The 18,973-nt window shown below is 46.0% G+C and overlaps 1 protein-coding gene across 1 annotated transcript in view; it reads left to right on the forward strand.

The window, feature by feature from the left end:
- The window catches only part of LOC140198469 (uncharacterized), a 151,656-nt gene extending 132,893 nt beyond the window's left edge, over nucleotides 1–18,763 (forward strand). The window contains 6 exon segments of the mRNA XM_072259554.1: nucleotides 7,010–7,571; nucleotides 7,650–7,745; nucleotides 8,164–8,397; nucleotides 9,937–9,959; nucleotides 10,056–10,174; nucleotides 13,566–18,763. Coding sequence (XP_072115655.1) covers nucleotides 7,010–7,571; nucleotides 7,650–7,745; nucleotides 8,164–8,397; nucleotides 9,937–9,959; nucleotides 10,056–10,174; nucleotides 13,566–14,098 — 1,567 coding nt within the window. The 3' untranslated portion in view covers nucleotides 14,099–18,763.
- The last annotated feature ends 210 nt before the right edge of the window (nucleotides 18,764–18,973 follow it).

Consider the following 18,973-nt stretch of genomic DNA (forward strand, 5'->3'; position numbering starts at 1 on the left):
GCAGCAAGAAGTAAGGACAGAGTCTATGGAGGGGAGGCTGTTCTTTGTGATGTGCTGAACTCTGTCCACAGCTCGCTGCAGTTTCTTGCTGTCACGTGCAGAGCAGTTGCCAAATTAAACCATTGTGTATCCAGACAGAATGCTTTCGATGTGCAATGATAAAAATAGGTAAGAATCGATGAGGCCATGCCCAATTTTACTGGCCTCCTGAGGAAGTAGAGATGTTGGTGAGCTTTATTGTCAGTGACATCAATGTAGATGGATCAGGACAGGCTGGTGATGTTCACACTGGGACCATAAAGCTCTCAACCCTCTCAACCCCAATAAGACAGATTATTTCCTCTTTTTATTTCAGGATTCAACTTTACACATTAAAAGCTGTGATAAAAATAAAACAGTGCACGATTGTATATTTATGATATCACCCTGTCTGTACATTCAGAATGCCGTCAGGTCTGTGGTGTCATCACTAATACAGTCCATGTACAAAGTACCAATATCACTCTTGTTTCCTCTTTGATCAATGTATCCTTCAAATGTTTGCCCAGCAGCAGTGAGATCTCAGTGGCTAGGCACAGCTCCAATACAAATTTGCCGATGACAGAGCTCTTATTGTCAGAATCTTAGATGAAGAGTAGGCGTCCAGGAGTGGGATGGATCAGCTGGTTCAGTGGGGTCGCAACAAGAATCTTACGCCGAATGTCAGTAAGACCAAGGAATTGATTGTAGACTTCAGGAGGGGAAAGTCATGGAAGCACACACCAGTACTCACTGAGAGATCAGCAGTAGGAAGGGTGAGCAGTTTCCAGTTCCTGGGTATCAACATCTCGGAAGATCTATTTTGGCCCAACATATTGATGCACTTATGCAGGAGGCATGCCAGCAATTATATTTCATTAGGAGTTGGAGGTGAGTTGGTTTGTCATCAGAGACCTGACAAATTTCGACAGATATCTGACTGGTTGCACCACCACCTGGTATGGAGGCTCCAGTGCATAGGATCAGAAAATGCTGCAGAGGATTGTAAACTCAGCCAGCTCCATCAACTACATGAGTCTCCCCACCAGAGAATACACCTTCAGGTGATGCCACAAGAAGGCGGCACCCATCTTGAAAGATCCTCACCATCCAGGACATGCCATCTTCTCATTACTACCATCAGGGAGGAGGTACAGAAGCCTGAAGACACACACTCAATGTTTCAGCAACTGCTTCTTCTCTGCCATGAGATTCCTGAACAGTCCATGAACTCATGAACACTACCTCACTGTTTTTCTTGCTTTTTGCAATACTTATTTACTTTTATTGTATTTCATATACCTCAGTGAGTTCTCTGTATTACACTGTACAGTGGCAGCAAAGCAACAAAATTCACAACATGTTCACGATAATAAACCCAATTCTAATTCCTGCATATCGTGCGCCTGTAAACATATCTCTTTTGATCAAGGCTCCGCCACCAGTGGACTCATGCCCACGTCTTCTGGAGAAACACCTGTGGAAGGGAAAGGTTCCTCCCACCAGCTTTATCCAGCTTTCTGTGTTCAAGACTTCCAGCATCCCCTCATTTGTCATTTTTCAGGACAATACCATTTAATCTCTTCCTCACATTCACCAGCTTCCATTTCCTTCTCCACAGTAAACAGAGACGGGGGGGAACCAGACCTCACTCGTCACTCTTTGCTCCACACACAGACACGGATATGGAAGGGGACCTTTTCTCTCTCTATTTCTTTTCAAATCAATGGGCAGACTGAACTGAGGAAGGATAGAAAAGGCCACGGAGTAAATGGAGGTATAGAACAGGAGGGTGTTCCCAAGTAAATAGACATCTAGTGAGTGAGGATCCTTATCAGAGTTTGGAAGGGTTCAGTATCTGAATGTTCCTGTTAGAGTGAAGGGCAACGCTGATGGGATGAGGGAACCCTGGCTGATGAGAGTTATTGAGGATCTGGTCAGGAACATGATGGAGTTGTTTGTCAGGTGAATGAAGCGATTCCCTTGAGGAATAGAAGGAAAGTAGGAGTACACTGAAGGGGGAAATCAGGAGGGCATAAAGAAGAGATGAGAAAGGGGTAACAGATTCTATGAATCTGTTGGGGAAAAATGAGAATCAAGTGAGGGAATATGTCCCTTGAAGGATCAGTGTGGTCATCTGTGTGTGGAGATACAGCAGATGGGTGAGGTCTGAAATAAATACTTGTCATCTATGGAGAAGGTCATTTGAAACTAGGGAATTCAGTGAGGAGAACAGTAATGTCCTGAAACCTAACATCCTGATTCAACTTTGATCCTCTCACTTTAAAGTCTTATCCTCTATGCTGTGTCCTCAGAGAGATTACACTGCTGGGCCTGTCTCAAAGTTAGAAGAATAAGAGGTGGTCTGACTGAGACAGACACAGTCTCACAGGGTATTGACAGAGCAGAGGCAGGAATGATGTTTCACCTGGCTGATGTGTGGAATCAGAGGTCACAGGCTAAGAGGTTGCCTGTGTAGGACCGAGATGAGAAATTTCCTCACCCAGAATGCACTGAAACTTTGGAATTCTCACCACAAGGTTTCTGGATTTTTGGGGCGCCGTGATGATGGGGATGGCACAGGAAAGTGACTCTGAGGTCAAAGGTCAGCCACGTTCTGAGAGAAGGACAAGGCAGGCACAAGGGACCAAATGGCCTCATCTGCTGCTATTTCTTAACTTCTTAATACACATATCTGCATTTGCATCTTTTAATATTTGGCCTTCAGTCTGTTGGATTACACAGGGGCAACCAATTCACTCTGTGTAGAGCATCCTCTGTACCTCATGTTCACTGTGTTCAGTCCAAAGTTCAAAGTAAATTTATTATCAAACTACATATATGTCACCAGAGACAAACCTGAGATTCATTTTCTTGTGGGCATACTCAATAAATCGAACAACCACAATAGAATCAATGAAAGACTGCGCAAACAAGGCAGATAACCAGTGTGCAAAAGACTACAAACTGCAAATACAAGGAGAAAGAAAAACAAGAAATGGTAATACATAAATAAATATGCAATAAGTATCAAGAACATGAGATGAGTTGTAATTGAAAGTGAGTCCATAGGTTGTGGGAACAGGTCAGTGATGGGGTGAGTGAATTTGAAGTTATCTGAACCAGATCATGTGAGTCCTGATAGCAGCAGTGAGAAGAGAGCATGAGCTGGGTGGTGGGGTGTGCAGCCTTCCTGCAACAATGGTCTGTGTAGATGTGCTCAATGCTGGGGTGTTGGGGATTCCATACCAGACTGTGATGCAGCTAGTCAATATGCTCTCCACCACACACGTATTTAAGTTTGTCAAGGTTTTAGAAGTTGTGCTAAATCTTCGAGAGGAAGCAGTAGTTGCAGTACAGAACCAAAATAATACTTATCAGTCACTGAGCCGATCTCTGCAGTGTCAGAAGGGCGTCACCGATCCGACAATTTTTCTTACACCTCCCCATCCCTAGTCCCCATCCCCTCGTTCCTATCTTCTCCAAATCTCAGCACTGACAACGGCGGCGATCTTGCCTCAGACAAAACTCTCCCACTGCACAAAGAAAATGCCCCTTTTTATACCATTTATACCATTATTCCATCAAAAGATAACATAATTATCACCCCAGTATTTTCCGTAGCTTGGTGGTTCCAGCTGAACCTTCTTATCTCTTACGACCTTCAGCCCAGACACAGAATTTCGGAAGAAGGAGTCAACGGGTCTGTAAGGAGGAAAACATTCTTCATTGGTATTTCATCTTCATGATGTGCGTTCAAAAGAGACAAGACATTGGTGAATATGAGGGAAAACAGGCCATTACCACATTCCAACCTGACACCACTTTGTCTTTGAACTTCTATTTTATTTTGGCATGTGCCAAGGAGGAATCACAATTAACTCTTTCCTTACACAGGGAGACGCACCTTCTTCAGTGACTCCCGGAGTTGAGGATGACACATTTCCACTCCAGAACTGAGGTGACGGATGAGACCAATGTGGGATCTGCAGTGTAGGATTAGTGTAATGTGTCGATAATGGTTGATGAATTTCAGCCTGTATCTGAGCTGCATTTTGCATTTCAAATGCGCCTTTCGTTCAAAATAAAAACAGATATGAAATACTAAACACGGTGTGAATAATATTTTACATTCTGAGTGCCATTTGATCAATCCAGTCAGTCATCTTCACATTGCTACTCAGGTTGTCTCAGAGGTGATGAAACTTTTCAACATTGGCAGCATTCCCTGACGGACACCTCACTGTGCTGTGAGACCAACAGGTTTCGGGCGGACCAAAGATCGTCTCTCACTGAGTTGATGATCTCTCAGCAGCAGTTTCCGTGCTGAATGACTCAATGTCACTGAGATTGTACGGCCAGATTTGGGAACAGCTTCCTTCCAACTCTGATAAGACTGCTGAACGGATCCTGACCCGGATCTGGGCCGCACCCTCCAAATATGCGCACCTGACTCCCGGTTTTCTTTTTGCACTATATGTTTTCTCTTTTCTATTTTCTATTGATGATATATAATTTAAATTTTTATTATATTTACTATCGTTCTGTACTCCAGGGAGCGCGAAGCGCAGAATCAAATATCGCTGTGATGATTGTACGCTCTAGTATCAATTGTTTGGCAACAATAAAGGAAAGTAAAGTAAAGTAAAGATCACCAGAAACAGGAACATCAGCACTGAGGCCGGCAGGTCAAATGTCTCTTGTTTACAGAGGGATGGTGAAATATTGCAGCCTGCAGGAGCCCTGGCCTGACTTGAGGGTCCTGCCGTCTGTGATATCTCACTGTTGTGGAGGAGGGAAGGAGTTGTGTTTACAGTTGTGTGTGATCTGTTGGATGAACTGAGAGATTATGGGGTGTTGGGAGGGTTTACACACATGATTGGGAGGGGTCGGATTAGACAGGTCACTGGGCCTGACTAATCTGCGGAAACAGAATCAGAATCGGGTTTATTATCTCTGTTATATATGATGTGAAATGTGTTGCTTTGCAGCAGCAGTTCAGTGCACAGACATAACATCACTATGAATTATAAAATAAATAGAGCAAGTGAAGGAATAATGGGGTAATCAGTGGGAATCAAAGAAGATGGCTGTGGTGTTTGGAGCTGATCATCTCAGCTACAGGACATCTCTGCAGGAAATCCCCAGGACAGAGTCCTCAACCCAAACACCCTCAGCTGCTTCATCAACGACCTTCTGTCCATCGTAAGGTCAGAGGTTGGGATGGTCACTGATGACGACACAATGTTCAGCACCATCTACCACTCCTCAGATAATGAAGCAGCCCACAACACAAATGCAGCAAGACCCGGACAATATCCAGGCCTGGGCTGATAGTTGGCAAGTGACAATCACACCACACAGTGCCAGGCAGTGATATCTCAGGAAGGAATCTCTGAGAATCATGAAAATTGGGAAAGCTTATAAAATGTTTAAACTAGGTTCCTTACAATCTGGGAAATTATGGTAAAAATAATTAGACCAAGGGAGAAGGTCACTGAGAGGTGACGATATGACAGTCAGTACAGTGATTAGACTGTGGATGTGTTTAGTCAGCAAGGTGAAGCTCACTGGATCAAAGGTAAACAGGTGGAGGTTGGATTACAGACCACGGCAGGAGAGTTTATCATCAGATAAGGAGAGTCATGGCAGGAAACCTGGATCAGAAATGAAGACAATGAATTACAGAGAGCACTGGGAAATGGTTGTCAATGAGATAGAGACCACAGAGAAATAATTAAACATCAAATACTACAGAGAAATATAGATTCCTGAAGATTTTTTATGAAATTGGCATGTCACCATTGTATAACAGGAACCCGTAAGATCATTGACTCAGTGGAGTATCTTTGCAATGACACTCGAAGTGCTCCCCGATGTTCACTGTAACAGGGTCGGAATAAACTGACTTGTTCCCAAAACTCACCACTGCTGTCTGGCAGGTTCTTTCTGTGCTGTTCCATCTGAACCGTATTTAAGTGGGAGACTGGGCCCCACACCCACAACCCAATCCCCAATCCCCAGTCCCTCTGTCCCTCGAGCTGCTGTTACGGAAGCTGCCTGATGAAGACTGTCAGACTCAGCAACGTGGAGATTGCAGAGCAACACACTCAAAATACTGGAGGAACTCAGGGGGTCAGGCAGCAGCTGCGGAGAGGATAACAGTCGTTGTTTCAGACCGAGAACTTTCAACACTGTTTATTTCTCTCCAAATGCTGCCTGACTGGCAGAGTTCCTCCAGTATATTGTGTGTGCTGTTCTGGAATTCCAGCATCTGCAGAATCTCTTGTGTTTTTGAGTGGAGACTCCAGCCCAGTGCCCCTGCTCTCTGGGGCTGACGGGGTTTAGAAGACAGGCAGGGGAAAATCATTTCCACACGTGGGCCCCGTTCAGAACAAGTGAGACCGGACCTTTGGAGCCGGGTCGTATGTGGTGAAGTCAAGGAGGGAAATGGCAATCAGCAGTTGAATGTTTTCCACACTGTGATCTACAATGTCCAGTCCTGTGGTGATTCCTGCAGGCACATCTTTGTCATCGCCACAGCATCAGTCTCCTCACAGCAGATTCTCTCCACGTCTCGTGTTCCATACCAATAACTGATTTAATAGTTGCTATAAATTTATATTAATCGCCGTTTTTACACCTCAGTCTGACTCCCTTTCCTTCTCGATATATATAAAAAAAACGAACTTTTTGAGGAACACCGAGGGTTAGGCAGCATCTGTGGAAAGAAATGGACAATCGACATTTCGGGTCGAGAACCTCCAACTGGACTGTCTCAACCCGGAATATCTCCTGTCTATTTTTCTCCACAAATGCTGTCTGACCCGCTGAGCTCCTCCAGCAGCTCTCTTTTCCTTCCAGATTTTTGCATTTACAATCCTTTGTATCTCTCTCTTCAGGACTTCTCCCTTCAGTTCTGCCGCAGACTGAACTAAGCTCTTCTTTCCGGCTTTATTTATGTTAGACTTGTTTAATGTGTTTCTGATCCCTGCTGTGGAAATGAACACGATTCCTGCTCACTGAAAAGGAACATTCATCCCCGAGACTGCAGCGCCTCTAGAGGACAATCGCGGTACCGCAGGAGTTCAGTAGTTCCGGAAAGTGAAAGGATCCTGAACCAGGAAGTGCCGGGAGTTAACATGGCTTTGAAACGACAGGTCGAGAGTTTAAGCGAGGAGGTAATTTGTCCCATCTGCCTGGATTTCTTCACCGATCCAGTTATACTGGACTGTGGACACAACTTCTGCCGTTCCTGTGTCACACGGTGTTGGGAAAGGAAGGAGAGAAACTCCTGCCCGGAATGTAGAGAGGAGTTTGCGGACCGCACCCTCAGGGTCAATCGGGTCTTGGCAAATCTGTCTGAGAAAGCTCGAAAACTAAACCTGAATCCTAATGAGAAGGAAAGTAAACTTCACTGCGAGAAACATGAGGAAGAACTAAAGCTATTTTGCGAGACGGACAAGACACTGATCTGTGTGATCTGTGCGACTGCGCGGGAACACAAGTCTCACAGCTTCATGCCGGTTAACGAGGCTGTTGAAATCTACAAGGTAAAACTAACCAGGTTTTGATCAGCTGTTTACTTAGTTGCATGTTTTGGTCTAATATCTTTACTCTCTGATTTCCAGGATCGGGTTAAATCTTCTTTAGACTCTCTCACAAAAGAGAAATCAGACTTCGAGGAAATGGAGCACCAACAGAAAGAGAAGATTTCTGGAGTTCGGGTGAGGCTTCCAGAGCAGAATTTACAAATTCGCTGTGTAGTTTTGTTCCCTTTAATGCAGAATAGCCGAGTATCGCAGCTCCAGTAACCTGGGATCGATCCTGACCCCTGGAGCTGTCTGCGTGGAGCTTGCATGTTCTCTCCGTAACCAGTACCTTCTTTTAGCCAACATTGCATGGTTGAACGGTAAATTGGCTACTGTAATTAACCTTGTGATTGTGGGTGGTCTATGAATCAGGTCAGAGTTAGTGGGTCAGAGATGGAGTATATGTTTCAAGGAGAGGTGGGGGAATGTGATGGAGAGGATTGTTCTGAGAACCAGCAGAGACGCTAATAGGCTAAATGGTTACCTTCCATGTCAGAAGGAAATACAGAATATAGCCTCAAATAGTAAACTAGCCTCTCCTTTCATTTGACAGGAACAGTCACACAGCCTTCAGTCCCAGATCACATCTCATTTTGCTGAACTGCGCAGAGTTCTCACTGAGAAAGAGCAACGTGCACTCCGAGATCTCAGGGAAGAAGAGGAGAGGATTCTGAATCCAATGGAAAAAAATCTTAGAGAGATTCAAGAGAATTTAAATTCTATCCAGGAGGAAATCTCTGAGTTACAGGAACAGATGGATCAACAAGAATATATCTTATTCCTCATGGTGAGAGATTTCAGCTTGTTTCTGTAAAAGTGCACAGTCACAAAATGATGTATTTTATCTCAAATACTGTAGTTGTAAACTGATTTTCACCATGTCGACGTCTTGACTGTTCAGAATGGTCATTGTCCCAAACTGGCCTCCCACAACATCTGTACATCACAGGACAGTCTGCAACTTTCTCGGGAATGAGTTACTCTGATCAGAGCACTGAGCTGGTGATCGTTTCTGTGATTCCCACGTATAATATCCCTGATACTCAGAGTAACACCCAGTTACCATCACAGGTTATGAGCGTGTATCTGATATTCTCTTCACCACATTTCATGTTGGATTTTTTAACAACCAAATGATGTTTTATCTTCGATTTTTGATCTCATAAAAACAGAAATATTTTCTCGACTCCCACCCCATCAAATCCATTCGGAATGTTAAATTCCTCCATCTGATCCTCCCTGACATCATATCCAGATAAAAATGCACAACCTGTCCAGCCTCTCCAGTAAGTTCCATCCTCCCAGTTATGGTATAAATTTCATAAACATTCCTTGTACTTTCTCCCGTGATTCTGTGTCCCTCTTTCTCCATGTGTGTCAGTAGGAGTGATTTTAGTGGGAGTTTTCAAAGTTTCAAAAAGGTGCATTTAATGTCAGAGAAATGTATACAATATACATCCTGAAATTCTTTTTCTTCACAAACATCCACAAAAACGAAGGAGTGCCCCAAAGAATGAATGAGTTAACTGTTAGATCCCCAAAGCCCCCCCCCACCAGCTCCCCCCACCCACGTATAAGCAGCAGCAAGGCAACGACCACCCCTCCCCCACCAGCAAAAAAGCATCAGCACCCTCCACTGAGCACTCAAGCGTGCAGCAAAGCAGCAATAAAGACACAGACTTGCAGTACCCCAAAGACTACTCATTCACCCAGTTATTCAACATAACACAGGCTCGCTCTCCCTGAAAAGCGAAAAAGAGGTGACCCGTTTGACAGCAAGAGGGGAGACATAACAAACAACTCACTGATTTACGATGTTAAAAGTCTGTTGCGTTGTCTTTTTTTAAGCTCTGTGCCAAAAGAATTCAGGTCTCGGTTCACACAGCCGGCAGCCAGCTTGTTGCTTTCGATCTTCCATCTCCCACGACACACCGATTCCTCACAGAGGCACCGACCTCAAGTCCGCCCACCTCCAGAGCCACAAAATCCTGGAACTCTGAAGGCGTGCTAGTCTTCTAGACTGTGTCCTCAATATATCGAACAGCGGCCAGTCGTGAGACTCCGAGAATGTGTCTCACTCCCACATAGGACCAAAGGCAGCATGTAACTCCAGGTCAGGCTCTTCAAAATAACCCTGAAAGGGAAAAATGGAGATACTAAAGATAGAAATGCAGCTGTTTCCGAAGATGCTAGCAAAGCAGTCACCGTTAGGTGCCATCGTCCTCCTAATCTCCCAGCAGCTTTTACTAAATTGGCTCAGATTCCTGCTATTGGGATGCCAATGGTCAGTCTCAGTCAGTTGATATCTGTGTTTGATTTATTTCAGGAGGAAGCTCGTCGTAAGAGAAGGTAGGACATGGTCTTTACTGAAACTCTGTATGGATTTGTAAAATAGTTCAAGTTTCACCGAAGCTCAGTTTATAACCAGCTGTATAATATTTACAGGATCAGAGATGATGCCCAGACATTGTCAGTGACAGATGGTACCTTACTGGCTGAAAAATTCTATCACCCCTATTTGTTCGACATAACATTGGGTGAAACGTTTGACAGCATTAAACGAGGTAAAACATACAGATTCTTTTTCTCTTGTTCCAGACACAATTAATTAATAATTAGACGCAAAATTTGGCTGTAATAATAGGCTGAAGGGGAACTGAAGTTTATTCCGGCACCAACCCCACCTGCAGGGAGGCATGACTGTCACATGATCATCTGGAGAAATCAGACCCATGAACACACCAAACCAGGGGCAAAATACAACCAATTCACTGGTCTGTTAGGTGAATCACTGCATCCTGATCCCATTTGCAATGGACAAACAAGCCAATGCACGAGTTTGAATCCTGACATGGTAGCACTGGAATTAATATTCCATTAATGACATTAAAGGGGATAAAATCTGGTATCACTGTGGTGACAGGGATTGTCAGAAAAATACACCAGTCCTTCGAGCTACTCACCGTGTCTGACCTGTCCGTGACCGCAGTCTGATTGACTCAGCTCTGCCCCCTGCTGGACTCGCGAGCTGTTGTCAAACCACGGCATTGAAGCATTGTCAGACTGAACCCGGAAACACCGATCAGCATTGATCTCGGTGAACGATGGGAGAAACTCACACAGCATAACTGGTCTGGCAAATCTCCCTCACACACATACCCAAGAAGGATTGGCAGATTGTAGTCAGAGCCTCAGCATTGCACATTGTTAGTTCCCTCAGTAACATGGAAGCCATTCTCTCTCTTCAGACACAGTGAATGTTTTTAACTTGCCGAATTCACACACATGTCACACATTGCCAACACTGAACATGTGAAGACACACTATAACATACAATACTCCAATGTGCACCCTCACCTTCAATGTGAACACACACTCACTGATATTTACCACAACCAACACACACTCACACAGTGACAGATATCCAAATGCACCATCAGAGTGGGACACATCACCAGAGAAACAGGCACATTTCCGTGTGCCTGTCCCATATTCCTCTCACCATTTCCTATCCGTGTACTTGTCTAATATATACTTTAAGTATTTGAATTATACCTGTTTCTATGGCTTCCTCTGGCAGCAAATTGCACATGTACTCACATCCCCCACAGATCGCTTAAAATCTTTCTCTTCAATCTCTGCCCTCTGTTTTTAGACTCTGCTATTCTGGGGAAAGAGACCATGTGTATACACTTTACATCTGCCCTCATGATTTTACGTACTGTACCTCTAAAAGGGGTCACCCCCCCTCAACAGTCAATGCCCCAGGGAAATAGCCCTAGCTTATCTAGTCTCTGCTTTTAACCCAAGCCCTCCAGCCCTGGTAACATCTTCCTGTAATGACATCCTTCCCAGAGTCAGGGACCCAGAAATGCACACAATACTCCAAGTGTGGTCTACCATCGATGTCAACGAACAGCCTTGGTGCAGTTCATGTGGACAATGTCTACCATCCTGTCCCGGTCAATCCTCTGTCACCTCTTCAACAAACTGGAATTTATGAGACGTGATTTTCCATGCACAACGCCGTGCTGACTGTCCCTGATCAGTCCTCGTCTTTCCAAATGCTGTTCGATCCTGTCTCTCAGAAACTTTCCCACCACTAACTTATGGACTGGACTTCCCTGGTACGTTCTTCCTGTGACCGTGTGGGTTTCCTTGAGGTGCTGCAGTTCCTCCCACAGTCCAATTATCCCATGGTCAGGCTAGGATTAAATCAGGTGGTGCTGGGTGGTGAGAGTCATTGTGAATTGTTCCATGGTCAGGCTCAGATTAAATCAGGGGTTGCTGGGTGGTGGGGATCATTGTAAATTGTCCCATGGTCAGGCTCGGATTAAATCAGGGATTTCTGGGTGGTGGGGGTCATTGTAACTTGTCCCGTGGTCAGGATCGGATTAAATCAGGGGTTGCCGGGTGGTGAGGGTCATTGTAACTTGTCCCATGGTCAGGCTCGGATTAAATCAGGGGTTTCTGGGTGGTGGGGGTCAAAGGGCCGGAAGGGCCTATTCCGTGCTGTATCTGAAATAAACTACAGCTGATGAAAGTGCAGTAGACATCGTCCCCATGGAGTTTAGCGAGGGATTTGACAAGGTAGCAGAGAGTTAGATCACATGGGATACAGTACAATCTGGAATAGGATACAGAATTGTCTGGGTGGAGTCCTGTGACCAGCGGTTGTGCTGCAGGGAGCGGTGCTGGGTCCACTGTTTTTCATCATTCATATGAATGATTTGGAGAGAATGTAGGTGACATGTTTAGTAGGTTTGTGAAGGACTCTAAAATTGGTGGTTTCATGGACAGTGAAGAGGTTATTTATTTATTTAGATACAGTGTGAAACAGGCCGTCCCAGTCCAATGACCTGCTCCACCCAGCAACCCAACTCTATAAAACTAGCCTAATCATGGGACAATGTACGATGACCATTTAACCTACATACCTTTATGTCTTTGTACTACTCCCATCAACCTGTACCTTAACCATAGCCCTCCACACCTCTGCAATCCATGTACCTGTCCAACCTTCTCATTCCCATTCTGATATGTCCTCCACTGTTGGATAAGGCCACACTTAGGTTGGAGGAACAACACCTTTTATTCCATTTGAGGGGCCTCCAACCTGATGCCAAGGACATTATTCTTCAACTTCCGGTAATGCCCCCAAATCACCCTTTCCCCTTCTTCATTTCCCATCCCCTTTTCCCTCTCTCAGCTCATCTTACCAATCAACTTCCCAGCTTGTTACTTCATCCCTCCCCCTCCAGGTTTCACCTGTCACCTGGTGGTTCTCCCTCCCTCCCTCCCCACACCCACCTTTTAAATCTACTCCACAGCCTTTTCTCTCTAGTCCTGCTGAAGGGTTTCAGCCCAAAACATTGACTTTACTTTTTTTCCATCGATGTTGCCTGGACTGCTGGGTTCCTCCAGCATTTTGTCTTTGTTGCTTGGACTGGTACGTGGGTAGGAAAAGTTTAAAGGAGGAAGGGCAAATATAGGCAAATGGAACTAGATCATTAAAATGAGTTGGTCAGAATGAATGAATTCGGCCTTACCTCCATTTTAAATGCCTCCAGTGTTCATTCACCTCATCCAGCTGTTGCTCCACTCTTTCTCACATCTATCTACTGCTATCCCCGCCTTTCGTTCCATTTTTGAGGAAATATCTCGGCTTGAAACATCAACTGTATACCTCCCTTAGCCCATGTTACTTGACCCGCTGAGATCCTCCAGAATTCTGCCTGTGTTGATCGCGAAAAATCCGCTCTCCATGTCGAGTAAATTTTCGGGAAGATGTTGGTTGTCCATCCTCTGTGGTTGGGCAAAAAGTCCGAAAAGGTTTCTGTCGGCCACCCGAATGTGCCTAAGGACTAGTGGCCTCTCCCCCGGTCCAGGGGCCGCGCCGCCCGAGTCTCCCCCCCGATCCCCGGGGACTCTCTAATTCTCTGCTTCTCCCCCAAGTCTCTGTCACCCTGGATGTGAAAACGGCGCATCTGAAGCTCAAGGTGTCTAAGGATCGGAAGAGTGTGAGATACACCGGGACCCGGAGGGATCTCCCTGACACCGGGAAGAGGTTCACAGTCCGGCGTTGTGTGCTGGGATCGGAGGGATTCACATTGGGGAGACATTACTGGGAGGTAGAGGTGACGGGGAATCGGGGCTGGAGTCTGGGAGTCGCCGCAGAGTCTGTGAAGAGGAAGGGAGGGGTCAGAGCGAGTCCGGAGACTGGATTCTGGATCATCGGGCGGAATGATGATGAGATGTGGGTTTACACCACCCCAGAGTCCCGTCTCCCTGCCGGTCCCATCCCCAGGAGGGTGGGAGTTTATCTCAGTTACGAGTCCGGCACAGTTTCATTTTATGACGCGGAGATCAAGTCCCATCTCCACACCTTCACTGGGAACAAATTCACGGAGAAACTTTATCCTTTCTTCTGGACTTGGGGTAAAAACCAGTGGCTGAGAATCTGCTCCAGTTCCGATCCGGGTCTGTAAACGGGTCGGGTCCCAGGCCTGGTGTCAGGAGCAAGTCAGTGCAAATATAAATGTGCGGAGAGTGAAATAAACACGATTTGAGAATAATCGATCCATTAATTTTAACTCGTTCACCACATCCGTCAAAGGAACAGAAACACTGCGGATTCAGCAGCAGCCGCGGGTGGCGGGTCCTGAGCTCCCCGGCTCCCCCGGGTGCTAAAGTCCACCGGGACTGACAGGGTAACTGGGAAAGTGTGCCTCTCTATTCTGAGGCTATGCCCTCTTGTCCGAGACTCTCCCGCCATGGGAAACATCCTTTCCACATCTACTCTGTCTAGGGCCTTCAACATTCGAAAGGTTTTAATGAGATCCCCCCCCCCCATCCTTCTGAATTCCAGTGAGTACAGACCCAGAGCCATCAAACGTTCGTCGTATGATAATCCTTTCATTCCTGGAATCATCCTTGTGAACCTATTCACTGGTTGAGGGATTTGAGCAGCAGACAAGGATTCAGATTTCTGGATCATTGGGACTCCTTTGGGGTAGGTGTGACCTGTAGAAAGAGGACAGGTTGCACTTGAATCCCAGGAGGACCAATATCCTACCGGAGAGGTTTGATAAGGCTATCGGAGAGAGTTTAAATTAGAATTGCTGGGGGGTGGGAATCGAACTGAAGAGACGGTTAGCTCACAAATAGAGAAAGCTTGTAAACAGTGTGAGAGGGAGGACATGCAGGTGATAGTGAAGGGATGCACTCAGACCAGTTTTTGAGATGTATCTAATTTAATACAAGGACTATTATGAACAAAGCGGATGAGCTTAGAGCGTGGATCAGTACTTGGATCTATGATATTGTCGCCATTACAGAGACTTGGGTGGCTCAGGGGCAGGAATGGTTACTTTGAGTGCCAGGCTTTAGATGTTTCAGAAAGGACAGGGATGGTGGCAAAGTATGTGGGGGCGTGGCACTATTGATCAGAGATAGTATCACGGATGCAGAAAAGGAGGAAGTCATGGAGGGATTTTCTATGGAGTCTCTGTGGGTGGAAGTTAGGAACAGGAAGGGGTCAATAACTCTACTGGGTGTTTTTGGTAGAACACCCAATAGCAACAGGGACATCGAGGAGCAGATAGGGAGACAGGTTCTGGAAAGGTGTAATAATAACAGGGTTGTTGTGGAGATTTTAATTTCCCAAATATTGATTGGCATCTCCTTAGAGCAAGGCGTTTAGATGGGTGGAGTTTGTTAGGTGTGTTCAGGAAGGTTTCTTTACACAATATGTATATAAGCCTACAAGAGGAGAGGCTGTACTTGATCTGGTATTGGGAAATGAACCTGGTCAGGTGTCAGGTCTGTCAGTGGGAGAACATTTCGGAGATAATGATCACAATGCCATCTCCTTTACCATAGCATTGGAGAGGGATAGGAACGGACAATTTAGGAAAGCGTTTAATTGGAATAAGGGGAAATATGAGGCTATCAGGCAAGAACTTGGAAGCATAAATTGTTCTCAGGGAAATGAATGGCAGAAATATGAAGTTCAGGGGATATTTGCATGGAGTTCTTCACAGGTACGTTCCAATGAGACAGGGATAGGATGGTAGGGTACATGAACCGTGGTGTACAAAGGCTGTTGTAAATCTAGTCAAGAAAAGAAAAGTTTACAAAATGTTCAAAAAAACTAGGTAATGATGGAGATCTAGAAGATTATAAGGCCAGCAAGAAGGAGCTTAAGAAGGAAATTAGGAGAACCAGAAGTGGGCATGAGAAGGCCTTGGTGGGCAGGATTCAGGAAAACCCCAAGACATTCTACAAGTATGTGAAGAGCAAGAGGATAAGATGTGAGAGAATAGGACCAATCAACTGTGGCAGTGGAAAAGTGTGTATGGCACCGGAGGAGATAGCAGAGGTACTTAATGAGTTACTTTGCTTCAGTATTCACTACAGAGAAGAATTTTGGTATTTGTAGGGATGACTTACAGCAGACTGAAAAGCTTGAGCATGTAGATATTAAGAAAGAGGATGTGCTGGAGCTTTTAGAAAGCATCAAGTTGGATAAGTTATCAGAACCAGACGGGATGTACCCCAGGCTATTGTGGGAAGCGAGGGAGGAGATTGCTGAGCCTCTGGCGATGATCTCTCCATCATCAATGGGGACAGGAGAAGTTCTGGAGAACTGGAGGGTAGCGGATGTTGCCTTATTCAAGAAAGGGAGTAGGTATAGCCCAGGAAATTATAGACCAGTGAGTCTTACTTCAGTGGTTGGTAAGTTGATGGAGAAGATCCTGAGAGGCAGGATTTATGAACATTTGGAGAGGTATAATATGATTAGGAATAGTCAGCATGGCTTTCTTGAAGGCAGGTCGTGCCTTACGAGCCTGATTGAAACTTTTGAGGATGTGGCTAAACACATTGATGAAGGTAGAGCAGCAGATGTCATGTATATGGATTTCAGCAAGGCATTTGATAAGGTACTCCATGCAAGGCTTATTGAGAAGGTAAGGAGGCATGGGATCCAAAGGGACATTGTTTTGTGGATCCAGATTTGCCTGGCCCACAGAAGGCAAAGAGTTGTTGCAGGCAAAGAGTTGTTGCAGGCGGGTCATATTCTGCATGGAGATCAGTGACCAGTGGTGTGCCTCAGGGATCTGTTCTGGGACCCCTGCTCTACGCGATTTTTATAAATGACCTGGATGTGTCACAATGGGCGGGGCATTAGGAGCAAGCGTGGACCCAAATGCAAGACACATCTTGTGAGGTTAATTAAATTTAGATGATTGTTCGAAACCAGGAGAGCAAGGCAGGAGTAGGAATAGCAGACTGAGGACTACGACTAGGGTCTGGGCTAGGACTTGGAATCGGCTCCCAGAACTAGAGGAGACATGAAGAGGCTAGGGTATGGACTCCAAGCCTGAGACTGGGCAAGGACCCAGTACCTGGGTCTTGCCTCGGGCTCGCACCCCAGAAACAGGCATGGACATGACATGGGCTAGGAAGAGGAGGAATATGGAAAACAGAACCTCGGTCTCGGGAGAGCAGGTACATGGAACTATGGACACATACACAGAACACAGAGTCGGGACCCCTCCTTGGGTACAGGACATAGGGCCGGGACTCATGAACCCCACGGGGCAACGGCAAGACGGCCTGACTTACCCCACGGAGGCGAGGACAAAACAAGACAAGACATGACCCCCCGTGGGGCAGTGGTAAGACGGCCAGCCTTACCCCACAGAGGTGAGGACCAGACAAGACATGACCACCGCCCCCCCCCCCACGGGGCAACGGCAAGACTGCCTGCCTTACCTCACGGAGGCGAGGACAAGACAAGACAAGACATGACCCACCGCGGGGCAACGGCAAGACGGCCAGACTTAAGCACACCAGACAGTACCTATCTAGCTCTGGCGATAGAACTAGACCAAAGTGCAGGCGAGGGCTGCAGACGAGGGCTAGAGGCGAGAGGGGCAGAGAAGGGATTCAGACAGCCGGGTAGGACAGGAACCACAGACCGCCAGGGCCAGGACTTGACTTGGTACTTGATTTCTGCCAGGGACAGGACTTGACTTGGTACCTGAATGCCGCCAGGGCCAGGACTTGGACTTGGACGTGGTACTTGGATGCTACCGGAGCCAGGACGTGATACTTGGAACCTCCGGGTAGTCGCGAGCTCTAGACTTGGCCCAGGAACGGTAGACAGCAGCTCCTGATTCTCTCCGGCGGGTTAACTGACGGACCCACCTTGATGAAGAAACGTTGCACGCTCGCTTCGGCGAGGAAACTGGACAAGGTTGCTCCGGTGAGGAAGGGCGAACGCTTCGACAAAGACTAGGCTTGCTCCGGCCAGATGACATCGGCACACCGTACCTTTGCTGACTTTGCAGACGCTCCCGCACCGAATGGCTGAAAGCCGGAGACTATAAACTACCAGTTCAGCCGAGAGTTAATTGCCTCTAATCACCAAAGCCGAGGGGAATCAACGGTCCGGATCGTAACATAAACAAGGTAAATTTAAAGGGACCGTGATCCGGACCATGACAGGATGAGGAAGTGAAGGGAAGGGTTCGTAAATTTGCTATTGACATAATGGTTGGGGATGTTGTGGATATTGTGGAGGGCTTTCAGAGTTTACAGTGGGACATTGATAGGATGCATACCTGGGCTAAGAAGTGGCAGATGGAGTTCAACCCAGATAAGTGTGAGGTGGTTCATTTTGGTCGGTCAAATATGATGGCGGAATATAGTATTAATGGTAAGAGTCTTGGCAGTGTGGAGTGTTACATGTTCAAGGAGATCTGTTTTTTTTCTGAGAATGATGTAATGGTCTTTTGGAGGTCACCTGATGTGATTTTCCCGCCGATGTGAGGTCACACGATGACATGTGCCCCATGATTATATAAGGGTCAACCCAGCTGACCAGGTTTTTTTGTTAGTTTGTAGACTTCCAGGTAGAACGTGCTGTGCCTCCGTTTCTGTTGTGGGTTTGTTTTTGGGATGCAGTTTCATTTCTTAAACGGAGTATTGCGTTCTATTGCAAATTACGATATTATTGGACTAGAAATTTTTGTTAGATGTGCTGATTTACCCAATTCCAACAGTAGAAGGGAGAGTGAAGAATTTATCGAAGTACAGGATTGAAGGATCGAGAGGAGTCGGCATCGTTTGGCAGTTTAATAAAGAATCGACCTTATTGATTCTTCGTTGGAGGAGCTACTTGCATCGGAAACAACTCTTGCCAAAAAGAGCAAGGAATTCATGCAACGGTTTACTCTCTCCCTAAAAGAATTTAAGGTCAGTTGATTTAAACTGTTTATTTTCGGCATCATGTATCCTGTGGACAGAACCAGCAGGAAAGTTGCATCTGTGAAGAAATCCTTCTCCAGAAAAGTCTC

This window comes from Mobula birostris, chromosome 5 (genome assembly GCF_030028105.1).
Source record: "Mobula birostris isolate sMobBir1 chromosome 5, sMobBir1.hap1, whole genome shotgun sequence".
Taxonomy (NCBI): domain Eukaryota; kingdom Metazoa; phylum Chordata; class Chondrichthyes; order Myliobatiformes; family Myliobatidae; genus Mobula; species Mobula birostris.